The following is a 20,537-nucleotide window of genomic DNA, read 5'->3' as shown; positions in this document are numbered from 1 at the left end:
AAGCTAGACAGATAGATGCAGTAGAGATAGAAGGTTGGGCTTGTGGAGCTATAGGCTACATGGTCCTCGCTTTAGATTGGGGGGCTGCAAAATTTACTACAAATAAATAAGAAAGGTCTTATAAGCGTATTAGTTATCCACCTCTTTGTCTTATACAACATTAACAAGCATTAACAAGCTGCTTGTTAACACTTACAAGCTGCATGTTAGCTGTTAACAAATATGCTTGTAAGTCACTTAAAAGGCTGCTTATTAACACTTACAAGCGGCATGTTAACCGTTAGTTAATGTTATTAAAGGATAGCAACAGTTAACTAACTGTTAGTAATAAATTGTTAACTGCTTATTATGCACTGTTAATACCTAATAAGCACATGTTATTCTAAAGCGTTATCGGGTAGTGTTGCTATTCTGTGTGTTCTTACTGATTATGCCCACTTCTCCAGAGAAGGAGATCTGTGGTTCTAATAAAGCCTGTGAAGTGGCTTTCCAAGTTAGAACAACTGTAGCAGGGACGAATGAGACCTGCTGGGTGTGCCAAGAAAAGTCTTTTCAAATGCGTGTTTTTCCCTACAGGACTTCTGATGATTCTGCATGCTGTGCATCTCGACTATGTACTAGTAAAGATTGCCTTAACATAGTAGGTGTGACAGGGATAGAACAATTTATAGGTGGTTTGTCCTTGAATATTATGTTAACATGAATGGATTCTGTTTGTATAAATAAAACTGGACTTTGCTCTCTCCATGTCATGATTTTCTAATAAAGGTCATGTGCGACCCCCTTTGTCACGAGTTAAGGGTATTCTGCCTGAGGCAGTAATATTAGGAATAGCCCGACAGGAACTAGACTATGGCAAGAGAATGCTGAAAGATGTATATGTATTGTATTGAGCAATTATCTACTTACTTGGAGTAGCCACATGACTTGCTTATGGCGCATGGATCACATGCTATGTCCAAGAAGTGTATATGTATTATTGTATTTCTGCATGTATGAGGATTTTTGGAAAAGACCATTGTACTCATGTGATTTACCAATGTAATTAACATGTATAAGATGGGGCTTCGCCCTAGAGAACTTTGAGTAGTGTTACTGGAACATGCTGTTGCTAGTGACCTGCTCCCGGTATTGTGAATAAACCTGCAGTGGTTCCTCACACCTGAGTGTTGCCTGGATATTTTTGACCACACACGTCCTCCATGCAAAACATTTGACCATGGTTATCCGTCGGGGTTTTTTGAGTTAATAAACTATAAATAACCATTAATTTGTCATTTTATGCCTGCTCCCTGTTGTTTCCTATGGAGTTGTCCGAGCTGATGTCCGAGTCCCGTTGAGGCTGGACTGTCATTGGCTCATCAGTGTTCTAAGGGTGGTGCTTAGCGACAGGTCAATTGCATTAATTAACATTGAAAGTAAAGTTGGTCTATATCCATTTCAAAACTTGGCCAAGCCAGACAAGCAGATTTAACATAATTGAGTGTTTGACTTGACTTAAAGTTAAATTGATAAGGCTCCAACTTTCAGGACATTTGGTTTTTGCACTAGACATATTAATTCATTCTCTTTACAATGTGGACTTTTCCCATTACTGATGTGGGGGAGAGAGACTAGGCATGAATCACAGCCACATGCTATGCTACTCCCATTTATTTCTGTGTGCTAAGCTCTAAGCCAGAGCACAATGCTCTCCTGATCTTTTACGGCAATGTTCATTTTGCCATTAGATTCAGTGAACCAGCACTGAAGTTGTACCTCGGTAATCAAAAGAAGAACTGGTGACAAACCATGTAACCTAACTTTCAGTATGTACATTTTGCAGCCACTAAGGTGTTATTCTGGTACCATACCTACCTCCTGGTAGCGGGCAATGCCTCCATTGACAGCAGCATCAATTACTCCATTAAGACACATACTGAGAAGATTGATATTGCCAGGCAACCGTTTGTGCTGGTACTGGCTAATTAGTGTGCGTAATTCATGATTTTTATTCTCTAACACAGAGATGGCATTCTCCAGTGGGCTGACCTCTACCTGGAACAGAAGCACATAACAGACAGAAAGTTGTATGTGAGCCAGTCCACAGATAATATATGGTTATGGCATTTGGCAGATGCTTTTGTCCAAAGCGACTTACTCTATATGAGCACTACACTTGTTATAAATAATAGTTTGAAATAAAAAGCCTATGTCTCGACACATGAACTCGAGCATTGAGAACATTGTTCGTGTACACAGCGTTTACTAAAAGAAAGGTTCAAAATAGTGCCCCTACTCCCATTCACGAAAGTCTGACTCTGGGTACATTCACAAAAACATCCTAGGATGCATTTTTGTGAGAGTTACGCTTGAATAAGCAATAACAACATATTAATACAATTTTGTCTAGCCTACTATTTTATTGCCATTGCTTGTGTGTGAAGCCAATGAAACTCTTTCGGACCAAGCTAGCTAGCTAACGTTAGCACAGTAAACGGAAAGTGAATGGGAACTGCAAGTTATGTTCGATAGCTACAGTGTAGGTAGCAGCTAAGGACTTTGGTTAAACTTGTATATTGTTGCAAACTAACCTGAAATAACACGTTCAGCAACTTTGTGGTATTCTACAAGTCCTAGCAAAACTATGAGGTTGTCAACTGTCTCTGGGAGTCTGTCTCAATTGGTGTACTTTCGTGAGTCTAGAAACTAGAGAGAAAGTTCTTATTTCAACTTAAGGCTATTTTAGAATCTTTCTTACTTTCCCATTAACATGCTATGCCAGTGAGCTACTGAAGCTAAACTTTTAAGTAAATGTAAATGTAAAAAAACGTTTGCAATATCAAGCCCATTAGCCAGATCGGTGCAACATAGGCTACATGAAAAATAACACAAGAAATGTAAAGTCAAATATAATATTCACAGTTAAATAATTCAACAGAATGAAAAGCTATGGTGAATTAAATTTAACATACAGTTAAACATTAATCAGTTTCTTTTCAACAAGTGCAAACATTTGCTAGCAACCAAGTGCAGTCCATACGCATTCCACATGATGTGACGCAGAAGGAAAAAAGTTGTTGGTTTAAAGTGAGTCCACTTTTACCGAAATCCCAAGTCCAACAAACTCCACTCGCATTGACAAAGGCAAAAATGTGCCATTCATCCATATCTTGAATTTCCCCTTGGGGATCAATAAAGTATCTATCTACCTATCTATCTATCAGTTACCACAGGCCATCACAGAAAACGGCATCATGCCATAAGCGGCAGAAATCTGGCTAACCTCCAGCAACTTAAACGGTCCTCATCTACAGAAACTTCCTTCTCCATGGCCTTGTGGAACTGCCAATCCGTAGTCAACAAAACGGATTATCTTAAAATTGTGTGCTGGTAACCAGCAACAAGTATTATGTATTATTCTCTTTCCTGCTCAAACAAAAGGTGTGTGTGCCATAGTTCTGCATTAAGAATATTTTGATAATGTGTTTAGCCTACTTTACAGAAAAATGTAAATAACCTACAGTCATACAGTTAATGGGATACTGTGCAGAGTTGGGAATTATAGTAAGCCAAGTTGGTGTGAATACACACTGGGGAAATTCTCTCTCGTTGTTGAGTATCCTGATGGTATGCTACTCACAGTGTGTACAGACGTAGGCTACAGTTGCATTATGCGCCTGAGCTGCATGATAGATTACCTGTCTACATGACAGCTCTATAGCCTATAGTGGGGGTATTGCAACCTGCGTGTCTTTTTTATGACAACATGAAAATAGACACTTTAGCCTACATTAGCTTCCACAGTTCATGCAGTTGTCCATCTTGTACATAACATAATTTCAGCATTTAATTCACACATTCAATTAAATCTTAGGAAATGTAATAGTATTCAAGGTTGCGAATTGTGTAGAAGGGATAATATTGGTCTATTTCAGGGATAAAGCCGCTCAGATCTTTCCTTAAACTTCATCTATGTCAAGACTAAGCTAATATGAACATACAGGTGCCCTCTAGTGGCTGATAGGAAACTTTTGAAGACACAGAAATTGAGATCAGGGTAAAACGTTGTAGCAGATTAAACCAGAGGTGCTGATGACACAGCAATGGGGAGTAAGAAGTCACGTGACATATTCGTCTAACACAAGTTTAAAACTGTATTCAACTCTAAAAAGTTGCCCCAATAGTCCTTTTAATATCTAGAGCAATTGCCCCAATAGTACTTGTAATATCAACATCAATAACAATACCAAACAGCTGCAAGTGGGGATGACGGGCCCGAGCTCCTACGGTTCTGCAACCCATGATATTTCGCAATCCAATAATGCACTCACATGTGCTGTGTTTTTCTTGGAAAGTTTTATACATTGGAAGCATTTACTGCTAGTGAATTACATTGATGGTATTCACTAGGTGGCGCTCTAACACAAATATGGTAGAATAATCAATTAGCCATTCGAGATATACTACACAATAATATCTCTATTCAGCTATTCTATAATGGATAGAATCATTAAAGAAATTTAGAAAGCATTATGATACCATGGTAGAAGTTTTGCTACCATCTCACTTTTGATTAAGTTAGAATTTTGCAGTCACAATAAACAGTGTGTCTGAGACATTGCATTTTTCTGTCTTCTGTCTTCTGTTTTGAACTGCACAGCTCAACCCTGCACTCACCTGGACTCGAACCTAGATAGATAGATAGATAGATAGATAGATACTTTATTGATCCCCAGGGGAAATTCAAGGAACCTGCAAACTGCAACAGGGGGCAGCCGTGGCCTACTGGCTAGCGCTTCACTGGAGGGTTGCCGCTTCGAACCCCGACCAGTAGGAACGGCTGAAGTGCCCTTGAGCAAGGCACCTAACCCCTCACTGCTCCCCAAGCGCCACTGTAGCAGGCAGCTCACTGCGTCCGAATTATTGTGTGCTTCACCTCACTGTGTGTTCACTGTGTGCTGAGTGTGTTTCACTAATTCACGGATTGGGATAAATGCAGAGACCTCACGGGATCAAAAGAGTATACTATAACACCAATTTGGCTAAAAGCCCAGGCTGCTAATTCTCTCACCAGCATGACTCTTAAGGCGGCAGGAGGGAGATTTACACAACGTACATACTGCACAGCTACGTACCAGCTGGATACCATTACACTTATCCCCCTAAATCACACTCCCAATCTGGGTCATGGCACCAATGTAACATGCGTTGTGTTTTTTGTTATGTTGAAAAGCTCAAATAACTTTCAAGTAGCTTCAGCTTCTTTAAGATATTTAAAACAAAATTGGCAAGGCTTTACTTACAAGATCTCTCGTTTCCACCTCAAACCAGCGAGAAATGCCTGGCAGGGGATGGGTTAGGGTCAGTGTCGTCCTCTCAATCCAAAGGCTCTAAGAACACATGGAACCAGTTAGTGTGTGGCTATGATTGCAGAAACAGAGATTAACTATCACATTTAAATACAGAGCACAGCTTGCAACTCCATTTCCAAAAAAGTTGGATAAAGTGAATAAAAGCAGAATGTAATAAACCCATATTTAGGTTAACCCATAAAATGACATAGACAACCTATAAAACTTAATATGAGCTCATTTTGAATTTGAAAAGTTGGGGCAGGGGCAAAAAAAAGTTGTGCAATGCTACTATGCTTGTGTAAACACAAGGAGTAACATTTCACAACGAATAAAGCTAACTACAACAATGATTGAGTATAAAAAGATGAGTCAGAAGTAAAGATACAGCGATCAATAAGAAATTGAAAAGAATTTGGAAATTCCATAACCTATAGTACATAATATCATTAAAATTCAGAGAATCCAGACAAATCTTTGGAGACAAGGGAAAGGGCTGAAAAAAGCAATATTGGCTGTGAACTTTGGGGCCTCAGATGGTACAAGACCTGTTCATGTAAAGAAAATCACATTGTATGGGCTCAGGAAAGCTTCCGATTCTCTATAAACAAAGGTTGATGCTCCATCCACAAATGCCAGTTAAAACTGTAAGGCTAGGATATTTGCAGTGAAACAGCCAAATGGCCAACCCCATCTCAAACAAAGGACATTCTTCACTACACAGGGTGCCAGGCTCAACTAATTATCATACAGTGAAAACTCTGTATGAGTAACTGGTTTGATGGTCACTTCTAAAATCTCTGTAAATGTATGTTGTGAATATAACACCTTTATGTTTGGTCTTGAATTAATACTTGTAATGTGGGCAACAGTCTGATCATGGTTTAATTATAATCTAATGTATGTGCATAGTTGTAGACCAAGAACTACACTGTAGTCTGTAGGTGTGAGTCACCTTTTCACCAGCTATCCAATGATCTACTGGCAAGTTGGGAGGGTCTTGCATATTCAGATATGTTTCAAGATAAAGCAGGGTTGCCTTTTGTCACTCACTTTTGTCAAGTCACTCTATGATGCAGGAGACCGAGGTTCGATTCCTGCTCGCTGCAGCAATTTTGAAGGTGCATTTCTCACAGCTAAACCAAGCTAGATAGATAGATACAGTAGATATATAGAGATAGAACGTTGGGCTTGTGGAACAATAGGCTACATGGTCCTCGCTTTAGATTGGGGGGCTGCAAAATTTACTACAAATAGGTAAGAAAGGTCTTATAAGCGTATTAGTTATCCACCTCTTTGTCTTATACACCATTAAAGGCTGCTTGTTAACACTTACAAGCTGCACATTAACTGTTAACAAATATGCTTGTAAGTAACTTAAAAGGCTGCTATTTATGGCTTGCAGGCCTCACTGACCTGAGCTCATGCAAGTCAGAAAGGGGAAGATTCTATTCGGGAAAGGTTCCAGTGGGGGCTGGCATAGAAGCAAAGAGGGGGAGTGAGGGTGTGTTTGTGTGTGTTTTTTATTGTACAGAAGCACATATGCAGTCCATCTGATCAATAAGTATGTGCCTGGACTTAATTTTATATACTGACCATTTTCTCATTCATTCATTCCTAATGGCTGGTCATTTTTGACCGGAAATACACATGGGTGTTCTAAAGTTGAACAAAACACTCAAATTGTAATAAAAATGATCAACATTTGTTTTTGTGTGTTCAGATGCCCTGTGTTAACAAAGTCAAGGAGCCTCATGGTAGTCAGAATAAGTTAACAATATTTTTGAGAGAAAAGAATTGTCAATCGGTCACATTTGACCGCGAACACAACAGGAGGGTTAAGCCCTTTGCTGCTCCAAGGTGCATAGGCCATTGACAAAGGTCCTCCATCTCACTCGGTTGCTGGCGGTTCTTTCTAGATCTCTTTTCCTTATTCCTTGGGGGTTTCACTTCAGGGCTTGTCGTGTGATGTTTGTGGCAGGTTTTCTCAGTTTGTGCCCAATCCAACTCCACTTTCTTAGAACTTGCAATTCAATGGGATGTTCCTGGCTTGTTCTTTTCCACAGGTCCCCCATTTCTCTCCATCAGATGTTCATTATTCTACTGAGGCAGGTGTTAATGAATGTTTGCAGCTTGTTTATTGTTTGTTTAGTTGTTCTCCATACTGCAATACCTGCTTCACGTTAGAGTTGAAGATGTGTAGTTTGGTGTTGATTGAGATGTTTATTGAGCTCCATGTCTTACTCTGCATGTTAAACACCACCCTTGCCTTATTGATCAAGCTTTTTTTTATGTCAGCCTCTGTCCCTCCATTGGTGTCCACAACACTGCCTAAGTATTTGAATGCCTCCACGTCCCTGAGGGCATTGTTGTGCATGTGGATGGGGTGTTTCTGGATTTGGAGTGGATCTTCATGACCTGTTGTATTGGGTGTCAGACCTAGTTTTGAGTTTGGAGTATTTCTTTTCTTGCATCTGTTTGTGTGTGTGTGAAAGGATAGCTATGTTGTTTGCAAAATCAAAGGTAATCTAGCTGCCCCCACAATGTTCATTCCCAGATAGCAAGGTGACATTAATATGATGTGGATTTTCCATCCAAATCATCATTTTGGTTGAGATTGAAATCTCAATGGTAAATAGACATTGAATCAACATTAAAATCCTGACAAAAACCCGACAGTGCATGAGCATAGAGAGAGAGACATCGAAACAACATTGGTTTATAGTTTATATTGCCATAACCGATAGAGCATCGATACATAGTTCACTAAAAGATATTGAAAAGTCAATTTGACGTGGATTTTTAGTTGACCGCGCGACGACCTTTGAACTGTCCGGCGGGAGATCATTTTGAGCAACAGTTCAGTCAGACCAACCGTGTTCAGCTCTCTGTCAAGTTCACCGCTCCACCTTAATGGTAAGCAAGCATTTATTTATCTAACGATAATGTTTCATTGTGAAATTGTACTAAATCTACATTAAATTCGGGCATGTTTACAGTCTATGTACATCGTAGCCTACTGTCTAACTTACAAACTCATTCATGCTTGAGTCAACTTAGGCTAGCTATCGTTGCTGTTAAATTAATCAAATTAATGTTTTACGTTACGTTATGGCAGTTCATTATAATGTTATGTTAACGTTAACGTTACTCGGCAGTCTGATTTATAATTAGGCCTTCCTTAATGTTAGTTGTCAGTCAATTAGAGTTTATTATATTTATATGATATACATAAAATGTTTGTTGAGTTTACTGTCAAAATGATAGGCTGAAGATGATGTGCTGCTGGCTAACGTGAAGGTTTTAGCTTCTAACTGTTACCAGCTAACGTTAACATTTATGTAACTCCCCGTGATCATGTATGGTTTTGTGAGTTTAATAGATTAACTTTAGCAATACTGATATAAGTTAACTTTAAGTCATATCGGACTATCATTAACCGTTCATTGGGCAGCAAAATTGTTCGGACGAACAGTGGCATGGTTCAATGAGCTCACCCAGCTAACGTTAATGCTTGCAAAACTGAATTAACGTTAGCTGCTATTCTATTCTCAAACACCATCTTCAGCCTAGCATTTTGACAGTAAACTCAACTCAATATAAACTCAATATAATATATATTCTATGATTATTCTAAAGTTTCACTTGTAAGTAGCCTTCAGTTGAACATATTTATCTAACACTGTCTATCTTGTTTTCTTCTTTTTATGTTAGGTGCCGCTTCACTCTACTGGATGGTGGAGGATCAGGCTGACTGCAACCGTACTGAATGGATGGCAGGGAAGCACAGCACACAGGAATTTATAAATGAAGAAGAGTGAATAAATGCACTTGCTGATAACAAGTTGTCAATGGTTATTTATGCAAGCTTGTGTAGCCTAAACCAGACATACCTAGGCCTAGCCAAATGTATCCTGGCTGTAGATAAAGCAGGGTATGAATTTCCCAATATTTTGCCAGATTAATAGTGGTTTACTGCGGTTTAATATGAATTGAAATGCCATTGAAATCGCATTGATCTTTAGTTTGGTTGTAATTTCAACATTGTTTCAATATTCATTTGAATTGAAATACAATTTAAATTCAGCTGGTCTATAGTTAATAAATCAACATTGTTTCAATATTAACTGAGGGTGCAAACTGATGTTAAATCAACATCGAAATCCGACATTGATTCAATGATTTAACGTTGACAATGCAATGTTGATTTTACAGTTTCAATGCCCGTCTGCTATCTGGGTTGGATCCCATTTTTTCTCCCCTCCGTTGTTTCCCTCATGATCCAGTTGATTGCCAAAGGGTACAGGAATGAAAGTAGTAGACATCCCTGTTTGATGCCCGTCCTGACATTGAAGCTCTGGAAGAGTTGGCTTGCATGGATGACTTTGCATGATGTTTCTTCATATGAATTCTTAGTCATAGTGCTATAGTGTTGTCTACACTGTGAAATGCGTTCTCAAAGTTGATGAAGTTGATGTATAGTGACGCATTCCATTCGATGGATTTGTTGTTCAATGATGATGCGTAAAGTTACTATGTGGTCTGTGCATGAGCAAACTTTTCTGAATCCTGCTTTCTGGTCCCGGAGCCTCTTGTCTACGGCTTCCTGCAGACAATTGAGAATGACTTGGATCTTGCTGGGAATGGAGAGCATTATGTTCCTTTGAGTCCCTGCAAGCTCTGTTTCCTTGGCTAGTCTCTCCACCTGTGATCTCTTGTACCTCCTGATGGTTTTTTTTGCACTTTGTGGCATCTGTTGTAATCCTTTTGAGCTTCTGCTTTTCAGCTGATGTTTACCTTTCTTTGAGCTCTCTCCTCCGTTGATTTAACCCTGAAGAACATAGGTTTTATTTAACATACTCCACTGGGTGAGTTTTTTTGCGTCACTAGCGTTCTACGCTGATATTCTATAGTCATTATTAGGCGGCCTGCAATCTATGCAGTGTTTCTTGTTCACTTTTTTCGCATCGCATCGCAAACAACCACACCCACACACACACACACACACACACACACACACACAAACGGCCTTCTGCAGTTGTGGATGCCTGGTTGTTGTCTGGCAGACTATGCAATGCCTCCTTGTTCGAATACCCTGCTGAGATGTCTGTGCCACCAGTGATGGGAAGTGGCGAGCAGTGAGACGGACTGGGTTGTCGAGTGTTGGACGGCCACCACTTGGAGGCCTTCTCGCCATGGCTGTCAAGACCGTCTTTGTCGAGTCCAAGACCAGGATTAGTCAAGTCCAAGTCAAGACCGAATCCACAATAAGAGAGACAGAGTCAAGGCTGAATAAACTAATTCTCAACACCACTTACATCTTGATCTCATCACATAGACTACATCAATAGAATAGGCCTAGCTCCTGAGCAACTAGCAGCTTTGAATAATGTAAAGGTTACAGTTGTTAAACTAATCTCAACATGACATTTACTGAGGGTAGAAAAAATGAAATCTTATAAACCTTATCTTATAGCCTAAACAAAGTAACACTGTCAGGCCTATGTTTTACCTCTAGTCTAGCGCGCTTTAAAAGCACAAGTAGGCTATTATGAGCAAGACTGAACCATAGAGATGGGTAAAATATAAATGCTGCATCATCTTGCCTATCCTATATCATTGAAAACACGATGGTGCAAATGTGTACTTTTATGGATGACAATTACAACTGATAGCATAGACATATATTTATGTGGAGAACTACAGTGGGCATCGCTTTCAAATGACCACTTCATTCGCGCATTACGCGGCGTGAAGCTGCATGAAGCTTTAGTACCACTTTCAGCCACTGTGCGTCGCTCTGCCACTATACATCGCTCTACCTGCCGTCCCTTACATAATAATTGTTGCCGAGAGTAATCCCAGCCTACGAATTCAATAACAAAATAAATCATGCATAATTAAACATTACCTCGATTTAGGCTACTTGGGTATGGCTTAAGGCTTGACTACACGGTGGTAACGAAAATCGAAATCGAAATTTGCTGTCTACATTATTGTCAGTGTTGGGGTTAACGCAACTACGCAAATCAAAACAGTGGTGTGATAATTGAGCCAGTAGAGAAATAACTGTTCAGAATTAATCTGTAGCCTTGGGTAGGCTTCTGCAGAAAACAATGTTGTTGCCGTTTAATACTATCTGGCGGCGTTTTTAACAGGCTACTAATAGAGGCTTAGACAACTATGACCCACGTTTTGGTTTCAGAAATTAATTTGCCCTACTTCTTGACTGCAATGTAGTCAATTGACTGCTTGACATGTCATTTTTATTTTTCTGTACAATAAACAAATACATCTGCTTTATGCCGCAGAATTACATTCATATTTGGCTGACTGCAGACGCGCCACTTCCCTCCCCATATTCCAAGATTAAGATAGATAAGTATGAAGTGGTTTTTGTATAGGCTACTATCATAAAAAAATAGTTAAAACGAATAGCTATTTGCAATTTGACAAAACACTGGTCCTCATTTTGCGAATGCGAGGACGATATGAGCCTGTTGCATTTAGTTAGATGTCTGAGTCACGCATAATGTTTGAAAACCACTGGCTCGTAATCACAATAATTTAACACAAGACAGTTGGATAACCTACTTCATCATGTCCCCATGCCTACATTTTTGTGAGTAGCATAGAGATCGTTAAAAACAATAAAGTATGGCTCTCCGTTTGGGACATCGAAAACTTATATTTTGAATAGACAACCGTCGAAGATGCTGACTTGCAAAAGCCTCGGGATAACACGTTATCTCCACTATCATCAGTCATGCCCCTTGATCAAAGTGGGGAATGAAATAAAAGTTTGAGAACCACTGGCTTAACAAGTTACCTGCAGTCCAGAACACAGAATCTGTTGCAATATTCTGATGATCGGCGATGATATCGGCAAATGTTTGTTTTCCAAAGTAAGAATTTCACTTCACCATGCACCTTCGACAATACCTGGCCTACCTGGTATCATTACAAACATTATTCTGTGTCCTAAAACTGGCATATTTTATGGCATTGTGTCATGTAAGTTCGTTGCAAAATCTAGAGAAATGTGTGAGGTGGTCAGCGGGGGACAATTGAGACACACATTGGATTGTGTTATTAATTGAACATTCCACACTATCCACAGCTGTGGTAGGCCTATCAGGGGCAGGAGGATTACTGTCAGCGCAGGCTTTATATAAAATTATTCAACAGAAGGCCTCGAATGTTGTCTTGTTTGTGGGCGCTTTGCTTCGGCTTCTGTAATTTCGGCTTCATTGAAAATGAGGGCTTCCCTCAATGACCCTCGAGAATAAATAAAGGTTGAATGAATGAATGAATGAATGAATGCAGGCTTGCCCAAAATAAAGGCATGTGGTTTTAAGCAGCCTACAGTAAATAACAGACCACCAGAAAGTCGTTATGATGCTTTTTACGAGCAAGATGTTTTTGGTACCCTCGCACTGCATGTTCTTAAATAACAATGATCATCAGTAATATTCGACCATTAATTTGGGTAAATGGGCAAGCGTGACCACCTTGATTGGCTGATTGGCTGATGATTGTAACGCGGGCATGATTCCAAACACCTCCCTTACGGTGATGAGTGACAGGTGACAGGTCTCAGAATGCGTGCGCTACACAAGGACGGAAGATGATGAATAACTGGGGCCGTAGGCTATTCACAAAGGCTTTTATCTTACTACTAGGAGTAGGCTACTCCTAAATCGCAATTAAAGATTTTAGATTGGAGTTTTCTCTTAAAAGTTATTCACAAAGCCTTTCAGACAACTCCTAAACTAGGAGTGAGTCTTCGTGGCTATGGATGACGTCATTACTCATGCACGAGCTTGACTGAAGTGACCACCTTGATTGGCTGGCGATTGTAACGCTGAATTCCAAACACCTCTCTTCCGATGATTAGTGACAGGTGACAGGTCGGAGAATGCGCGCTACACAAGTAGTCTTGAAGGACGGAAGATGATTAATAACTGAATAAAAAGGCCTAGCCTAAATGAATAAAGAGTAAGGCAAAACAAATAGCTTAGTAGCCTAATGAAACATAGGCCTATGGATTGATGCAGTAGCCTACCTTTGCAACATTATTAAATTAATCTGTCACCATATCCCTAGGCTACGTTTGCAAAGAGGAGAACATTTTAATTTGATTCACAATGAAACGTTACATTTCATTTACATGTTAACAATGAGTAGTTTTGGTTGTTGTTGGTGGCGTTATTGCATCCCTTTTATGAATGCAAAATTGTTCCCTCGCGATTGGAAGCTCCTGTTGCGCATACGCATTTCAAAACATTGCATCGTAAAATGCCACAAAAAAGCTGTTTATGAATAGGTCTTAGTGAGTTAGGAGTCCTCTCGACTTAAGCTGTCCCAGACTTAGGTGCTACTTTTAGTTCTAAAATGCTTCGTGAATTACTTTTTGTGAAAAAATTAGGAGTCCTAAAGTTAGGAGTGACACGCCCATTATTTTTAGGAGTTGCTCCTAAATTTGCCAGTTAGGAGCTACTTTTAGCCTTAAAATTCTTTGTGAATACGGCCCCTGAATAAAAAGGCCTAGCCTAAATGAATCAAGGCAAAACAAATAGCCTAGTAGCCTAATGAAACATACGGATTGATGTAGTATCTTTGTAACATTATTATTAATATTATTCTGTTACTGTGCCTACGTTTGCAAAAGAGAACATTTTAATTTGATTCACAGTACCCAGTACACAGTAATTTGATAGACAGTAGCCCTACTTGGCTGATGAGGCACTTAGCCAGGCAGCTGATGGCTGTCGGATGGACGGGCGATCTGGACTTTTCCCGAACGTATAGATAGCCAGTCAGCCCCTGGTTCAAGTTCAAGTAATTTAAGTAGTTTATTGTCATGTACTCATAAAAGGAATTCTAAGTAATGGAATTCTTTTGCTTTTGTAATGGGGTGTGTGGCGGAGGGGGGTGTACCTGTGTGTGTGTGGGGATAGGGTATGTTGTGTTTGGTTTGGGGGATGATGAAATGGTGTGTGTGTATGGGGGGAGGGTGGTGTGTGTGTTTGGGGGGTATGGTGTAATGGTGTGTAAGTGTACTGTATGTATAAGTAAGTATAAGTATACAGTCGTATGCAAAAGTTTGGGCACCCCTTACGAAAACCACTGCATCAGTTTGTCACTTGCTGAGCTTTTGAAGCAGCAACTTCATTTTAACATATGTTATACCTTATGGTAACAGAAACATCTCAGTAGTGAAATAACTTTTATTGGTCCAACAGAAACATATTTATGTGCATTTAAAGAAAAATAGGCATGTGCATAAATTTGGGCACCCCTAAGAAATAATTCCATTAATATTTAGTATTGCCTCCTTTTGCTGCAATAACGGCCTGTAGACGCCTCCTGTAGCGGGTCTGGCAGGTGGTATATTGGCCCATTCCTCCACACAAAACGCCTCTAGTTCAGTCAGGTTTCTTGGCCTCCGTGCGTGGACAGCCTTCTTCAAATACATCCATACATTTTTAATGATGTTAAGGTCTGGGGACTGGGATGGCCATTCCAGAACATTGAACTTGTGCTTCTGCATGAATTCCTTGGTGGATTTTGAACGGTGCTTAAGATCATTGTCCTGCTGAAAGATCCAACCCCGGCGTAGCTTCAACTTTGTGACTGACTCTTGAACATTCTTGTCAAGAATCTCCTGATACTGTAAGGAATTCATGTGGCCCTCAACTTTAACAAGTTTTCCAGTACCTGTGCTAGCCACACAGCCCCATAACATGATGGATCCTCCACCAAACTTTACAGTGGGCAACAAGTTCTTTTCATGGAATGCAGTGTGTTTTTTCCGCCATGCATACCTGTTCGTGTTATGACCAAATAACTCAATCTTGGTCTCACCTGACCACAGTATTTTGTTCCAAAATGCTTCTGGCTCGTCCAGATGTGCTTTTGCATACCTCATGCGACTCTTCTTGTGACGAACACTCAGGAAAGGCTTTTTGCGCATCACCCTTCCAATTAGCTCTTCCTGGTGCAAAGTATGCTGGATTGTGGAACGGTCAACAACTACACCATCAGCAGCCAGATGTTGTAGCTCTCTGGAGGTGGTCTGTGGCTTCTCTGTGACTATTTTAACCATCCTTCGCCTGTGCCTTTCCCCTATTTTTCTCGGCCTACCACATCTTTCCTTCACACGGACTGTTCCTGTGGCCTTCCATTTCACAACTACATTTCTGTCTGTTTACAGTCTAAACCTGTCAGATAATTTTTTGTACCCTTCTCCTAATTCATAATGTTGGATTATCTTAGCTTTCAGGTCAGTGGAGAGTTGTTTTGAGGTCCCCATGTTGCCACTCTCTAAGAAAGAACCTAGGACAAGCACAGCCAGCTATTACCTATGTTAAATAGCCTTTTTCATGATTAGTTCCACCTGTCTTTGTAATTGAAGGTCTAACGAGCTAATCAAAGCAGTTTTGTGCTGCAACCTGTCAGCTATAAATCCGTACAGGTCTTGAAATGAATGCTATTAAAAGGGTGCCCAAACTTTTGCACATCCCATTTTTTGCATTTTATTTTATTATAATAAAACTATGTAATGCTACTCTCAAACGTCTACATCTTTGTAGGAAAACAAATCTTGTTGCTGTGATCTGCTATTATAAAGGACGAGCAAATTGTCATGAAATCTCAGAGGGGTGCCCAAACTTTTGCATACGACTGTATATATTCTTTTGATATTTGGTCTCTGGTTGGTCTCATTTATCCCAATCCGTGAATTAGTGAAACACACTCAGCACACAGTGAACACACAGTGAGATGAAGCACACACTAATCCCGGCGCAGTGAGCTGCCTGCAACAACAGCGGCGCTTGGCGAGCAGTGAAGGGTTAGGTGCCTTGCTCAAGGGCACTTCAGCCGTGCCTACTGGTTGGGGTTCGAACCGGCAACCCTCCGGTTACAAGTCTGAAGCGCTAACCAGTAGGCCACGGCTGCCCCTTTATGTGTGGGGCGGTGGTAGTGTAGTGGTTAAGGAGCTGGGCTAGCGTGCAGTAGCGTGAAAGTAGTCGGTTCAATTCCCAGCTTCCACCGTTGTGCCCTTGAGCAAGGCACTTAACCCCAAGTTGCTCCGGGGACAATGTGATCCCTTGTAATATAGCTGACATATTAAAGTCACTTTGGTCAAGAAGTGTCTGCTAAATGTAATGTAATATAATGTAATGTGTGTGTGTGAGGGGGTGGGGTGTAATGGTGTGTGTTGGTGGAAGGGGGGTAATGTATGTGTGTTGGGGTGTATGTGTGTTGGGGGGATTAATGGGTTGCGAGGGGAGGGGGGTGTAGCTGTGTGAGGGGTGGCTAATGGGAGTGCTAGGGTAATCATGTTGGTTGCTATGTTAGTTGCTAGACTGTCATTGAGGAAGTTGTTGCTAGGCTGTTGCTAGGGTATTTTACATGGTTGCTAGGCTGTTGCTAGGGTATTTAAGGTGGTTGCTAGGCTGTTGCTAGGGTAGTTACGGTGGTTGCTAGGTTAATCATATTTGTTGCTATGTTGGTTGTCATCATGGAAGTGGTTGATAGCAGGTTGTTGCTAGTGTTGGGCAAGTTAGTAGAAAATTAGTAATTAGTTACAGTTACTAGTTACTTCTTTCAAAAGTAATTGAATTACCTTACCAATTACTGTATATCAAAAGTAATTAGTTACTAGAGAAAGTAACTTTTGAGTTACTTTTAAGTCTGCTTTTAAAAATGTCAATATGAACAGTACTGAACAGTCACACACACAATAAACCTAATTTTTAGACCTATTTATTGTAGTTTCAACGGGCCTTCAAATCATGAGTTCTCAAACTTTTACAAGCTTAAAACATTCTACAATGCATGAAGGCCTCCCTGAGCTCATTTTGTGCCACCCTCACCATCTAGGTGGTTTGATAGATATGTACACTGCCTACTACTAGCCTTCTACTAGTAGTATACCTTAGGTTATCCTCATCCTGCTTTGAACACAGTTGTATTGCCTTTTAAGCACCACCAGTTTGGGAAAAGCCTGTGCTGCACAAGTGACTGACCTACCGAAATAAGTTCTAATGCGCATCCGAGGGTTTGGGGATATTGACGCACACTATGCAGAAGGTGCTCAACCTGTTGTTACTCTTCAGCTAATAAGGTGTTCCAGAGAGAAGTTGTATGTTCCGCTGCAGACAAATGAATCCATAACACCATGGACGTCAATTCCGATGTTAACATACCAGTGCAAATAACTCGCTGTAGTATGTACAGTAGGCTATTTGTGGAGATTTCTTTATTTGGTGAGTGAAATCCGCATTTTCACAGACAGATAGTTTGTTGGAATGGCTGAACAGTTAAACAGTTGAGTAGTTTAAATGGTTAAACAGTGAACTATAGTGAGGACTTTTATTTTGAAGTTTATGGGGACATTTTTAATAGTTTTGAATTCATAGTTTAAAAAGTATAAAAGTAACACATATGAAAAGTCATAGCAACCTGGTCCATTTGAAGATCTACATTACAAAGCCTGAATGAAGTTCCTAAGTTAAGTATAAGTATATATACTTTTTTTTTAAACGGTTAAGTTAAATGCCGCTTAAATGCCCTTAAGTTAAACGGTTCAAGAGAAATTGCATATGGAAAAAGTTCCCAAGGAATTACCAGTGCATGAAAATGCAAAAAATATAATGTAAAATATCATACAGAGTAAAGACAAATAATGCAGAGATAGTTTAGTGTTAATTTCGTCAGACGAGACGAGAGGAAAAATGTTCGTCAACAACCTTTTTTTTCATGACTAAGACGAGACGATGACGAGACTGCACTAATGTCCTGAAACACTGACTAAGACTATCGTAAGATGCATTATTGTTGACGAAAAAAGACGGACTAAAATGTTTTGCATGAAATAAAAACTAAGATAAAATCTCTCTTCATTTTCATCTACAAAATGAGAAGACAGATTAGCTGTTAAGTTTTCAAAATATTCCGAATGAGTTGGTTCATGAGCAGCAGCTTTCCTGTAGGCTAGTCTACGTGCTGTTGCTGCAACCCTGTGGCTGCAGCACAAAACTACATGGAACAAGAACACTGGAGATTTCTGCCAGAGTTAGCAAGCTAACTACCTAAGCTTTATGCCACAATGCTACATACCCAGAAGTTGAAGCTTCTCTCATACATATACAAATTAACATCCCCCAGAATGTCCATACGGAATTTTTCAGCAAGTAATGTCAACTATTTAACTAGTTACACTGATGATGCAAAGTTTGCTAGCAAGTAAGCTAATATGGAAAGTTCGCTAGCAAGTTAGCTAAGATGGAGAGTTTGTGTTGCGTTTGGGCGCATATCGCCATCTAGCGTGGCGGAGTAAAACATTCATACTTGGGTCTAAGACAGTGTTTCTCAAGCTTTTTCAGATGAAGGACCACTTAACTAATCAATAAAAAAGAAACGAACGGACCACCTAGCTAAAACGGACCACCTAGCAGTATATTAGCCTACACAATACTCACTGAACCACCTTGCTTATTGTCTTTGCACTTTGCTTAATTGTGTCAGAGGATTCATATGATTTAAACTGGCATATCTGACATAGACAGTGTTGTAGAACTGTTTGAATTTACATACAAGTTGGTTCAATATTGCAAACAACCCATCTATATTATATTTTACCACGTCTGCTCGTGGACCACTTGGGATAGCTTGCAGACCACCAGTGGTCCCCGGACCACACTATGTGAAACACTGGTCTACGAAGATCATGACAGTAGTCCAGTCAAATCTTTTACTGTCTATGGTCAAATCCCAGCCGAGCTATAACTGTATGCATGTAAACATTGACTGAAAAAAAATCAGAATGAGTAATTGTTAGAAAATTGAGATGTGTGAAACACTATTTGACTGAAATGGTAATCAGAAATAATTTGTTATAAAAAAAGACTAAAATGTTTTGACTAAAACTGACTAAGACTAAGATAGCTTTAGTTTTCTTTTGACTAAAACTAGACTAAAATGACGAGACTTTTAGTTGACTAAAACTTGACTAACAACAATGATACTTGAATGACTAAATATGACAAAGACTAAAAAGGACATTTCGTCACAAGACTAAGACTAAGACTAAATTAAAAATAGGTGACAAAATTAACACTAAGATAGTTACAATAGTGTTGCTAGGGTACATATGATGGTTGCTATTCCAAATAAATTGTTTGCAATGCTGGTTGCTAGGGTAATCATGTTGTCATTGCAAGGTTGACATAGTGGTGATTGCTAAGGTGTTGCTATGATAATTCAGATTGCTAGGTTGTTGCTAGGGAACATCAGGTGGTTGCTATGCAAAATAAAGTGGTTGCTATGATGGTTGCTATGGTTGTTCTTACATTGACTAGGGTCATTAAGATGGTTGCTAGGGTAGTTGTGGTGGTTGCTATAATAACTCAAGTGGTTGCTAGGTTGGTTGCTAGGGTAATCATGTTGATTGCTATTGTTGTGGTGGTTGCTATGCTGGTTGCTAGGTTATTCTCAATGGTTGCTATATTGGTTGCTAGGTTGTGACTGTGGAAGTGGTTGCTAGGCTGTTGCTAGGGTATTTTTCATGCTTGCTAGGTGGTTGCTAGGGTACTTGAGGTGGTTGCTAGGCTGTTGCTAGGGTAGTTATGGTGATTGCTATGCTGATTGCTAGGTTAATTTCATTGGTTGCTATATGGGTTGCTAGGTTGAAACTGTGGAAGTAGTTGGTATGCTGTTGCTAGGGTATTTTACATGGTTGCTATGGTTTATGGTTGTTTTTAGCCTAATAAAATAAGAAATGAAAATGAGGGGAAAAGCAATTATAAAACAATAATGTCCAATGACATGGTAAGACTACATTAAGGAGAATATCAATAATAAACAATAAGTCGAATTAATGTAAAATTAATCAACAGCCTGATGAAAAAAAAAATATTATACAAACAGGAATGTCTTTAGACCCCTCTTAAACGACCCAAAACTACCACAGGAACGGAGAGCACTGGGCAACTCGTTCCACCAACATGGAACCACTGAGAAATAGAGTCTTGAATTAGACCTAGTTTTTATGAATGGTCGACATAACAGACGCTCATCAGAAGACCACAGTGGGCGGTTGGGGATGTAAGGCTTGATTATTAAGTTAAAATAACTAGGAGCAGATCCAGTCAGTGTCCTATAGGCCAAAGTAAGAGATTTAAATTTAATTCTGGC

General features: G+C 39.8%; 1 protein-coding gene across 4 annotated transcripts in view; it reads right to left on the bottom strand.

The window, feature by feature from the left end:
• The window catches only part of dock3 (dedicator of cytokinesis 3), a 557,701-nt gene that overhangs the window by 118,149 nt on the left and 419,015 nt on the right, over positions 1 to 20,537 (bottom strand). For all 4 annotated transcript variants that reach the window (XM_048254372.1, XM_048254373.1, XM_048254374.1 and 1 more), the window contains 2 exons: positions 5,286 to 5,372; positions 1,858 to 2,037 (listed from right to left, as the gene is read on the bottom strand). In XM_048254372.1, the coding sequence (XP_048110329.1) occupies positions 1,858 to 2,037; positions 5,286 to 5,372 (267 nt within the window). The remainder of the gene's footprint in view (positions 1 to 1,857; positions 2,038 to 5,285; positions 5,373 to 20,537) is intronic.

The sequence above is a fragment of the Alosa alosa genome, chromosome 10, assembly GCF_017589495.1.
Source record: "Alosa alosa isolate M-15738 ecotype Scorff River chromosome 10, AALO_Geno_1.1, whole genome shotgun sequence".
NCBI classification, from domain to species: domain Eukaryota; kingdom Metazoa; phylum Chordata; class Actinopteri; order Clupeiformes; family Clupeidae; genus Alosa; species Alosa alosa.
The sequence above is the reverse complement of the archived record's forward strand: the minus strand, read 5'-3'. Positions and strand labels throughout refer to the sequence as shown.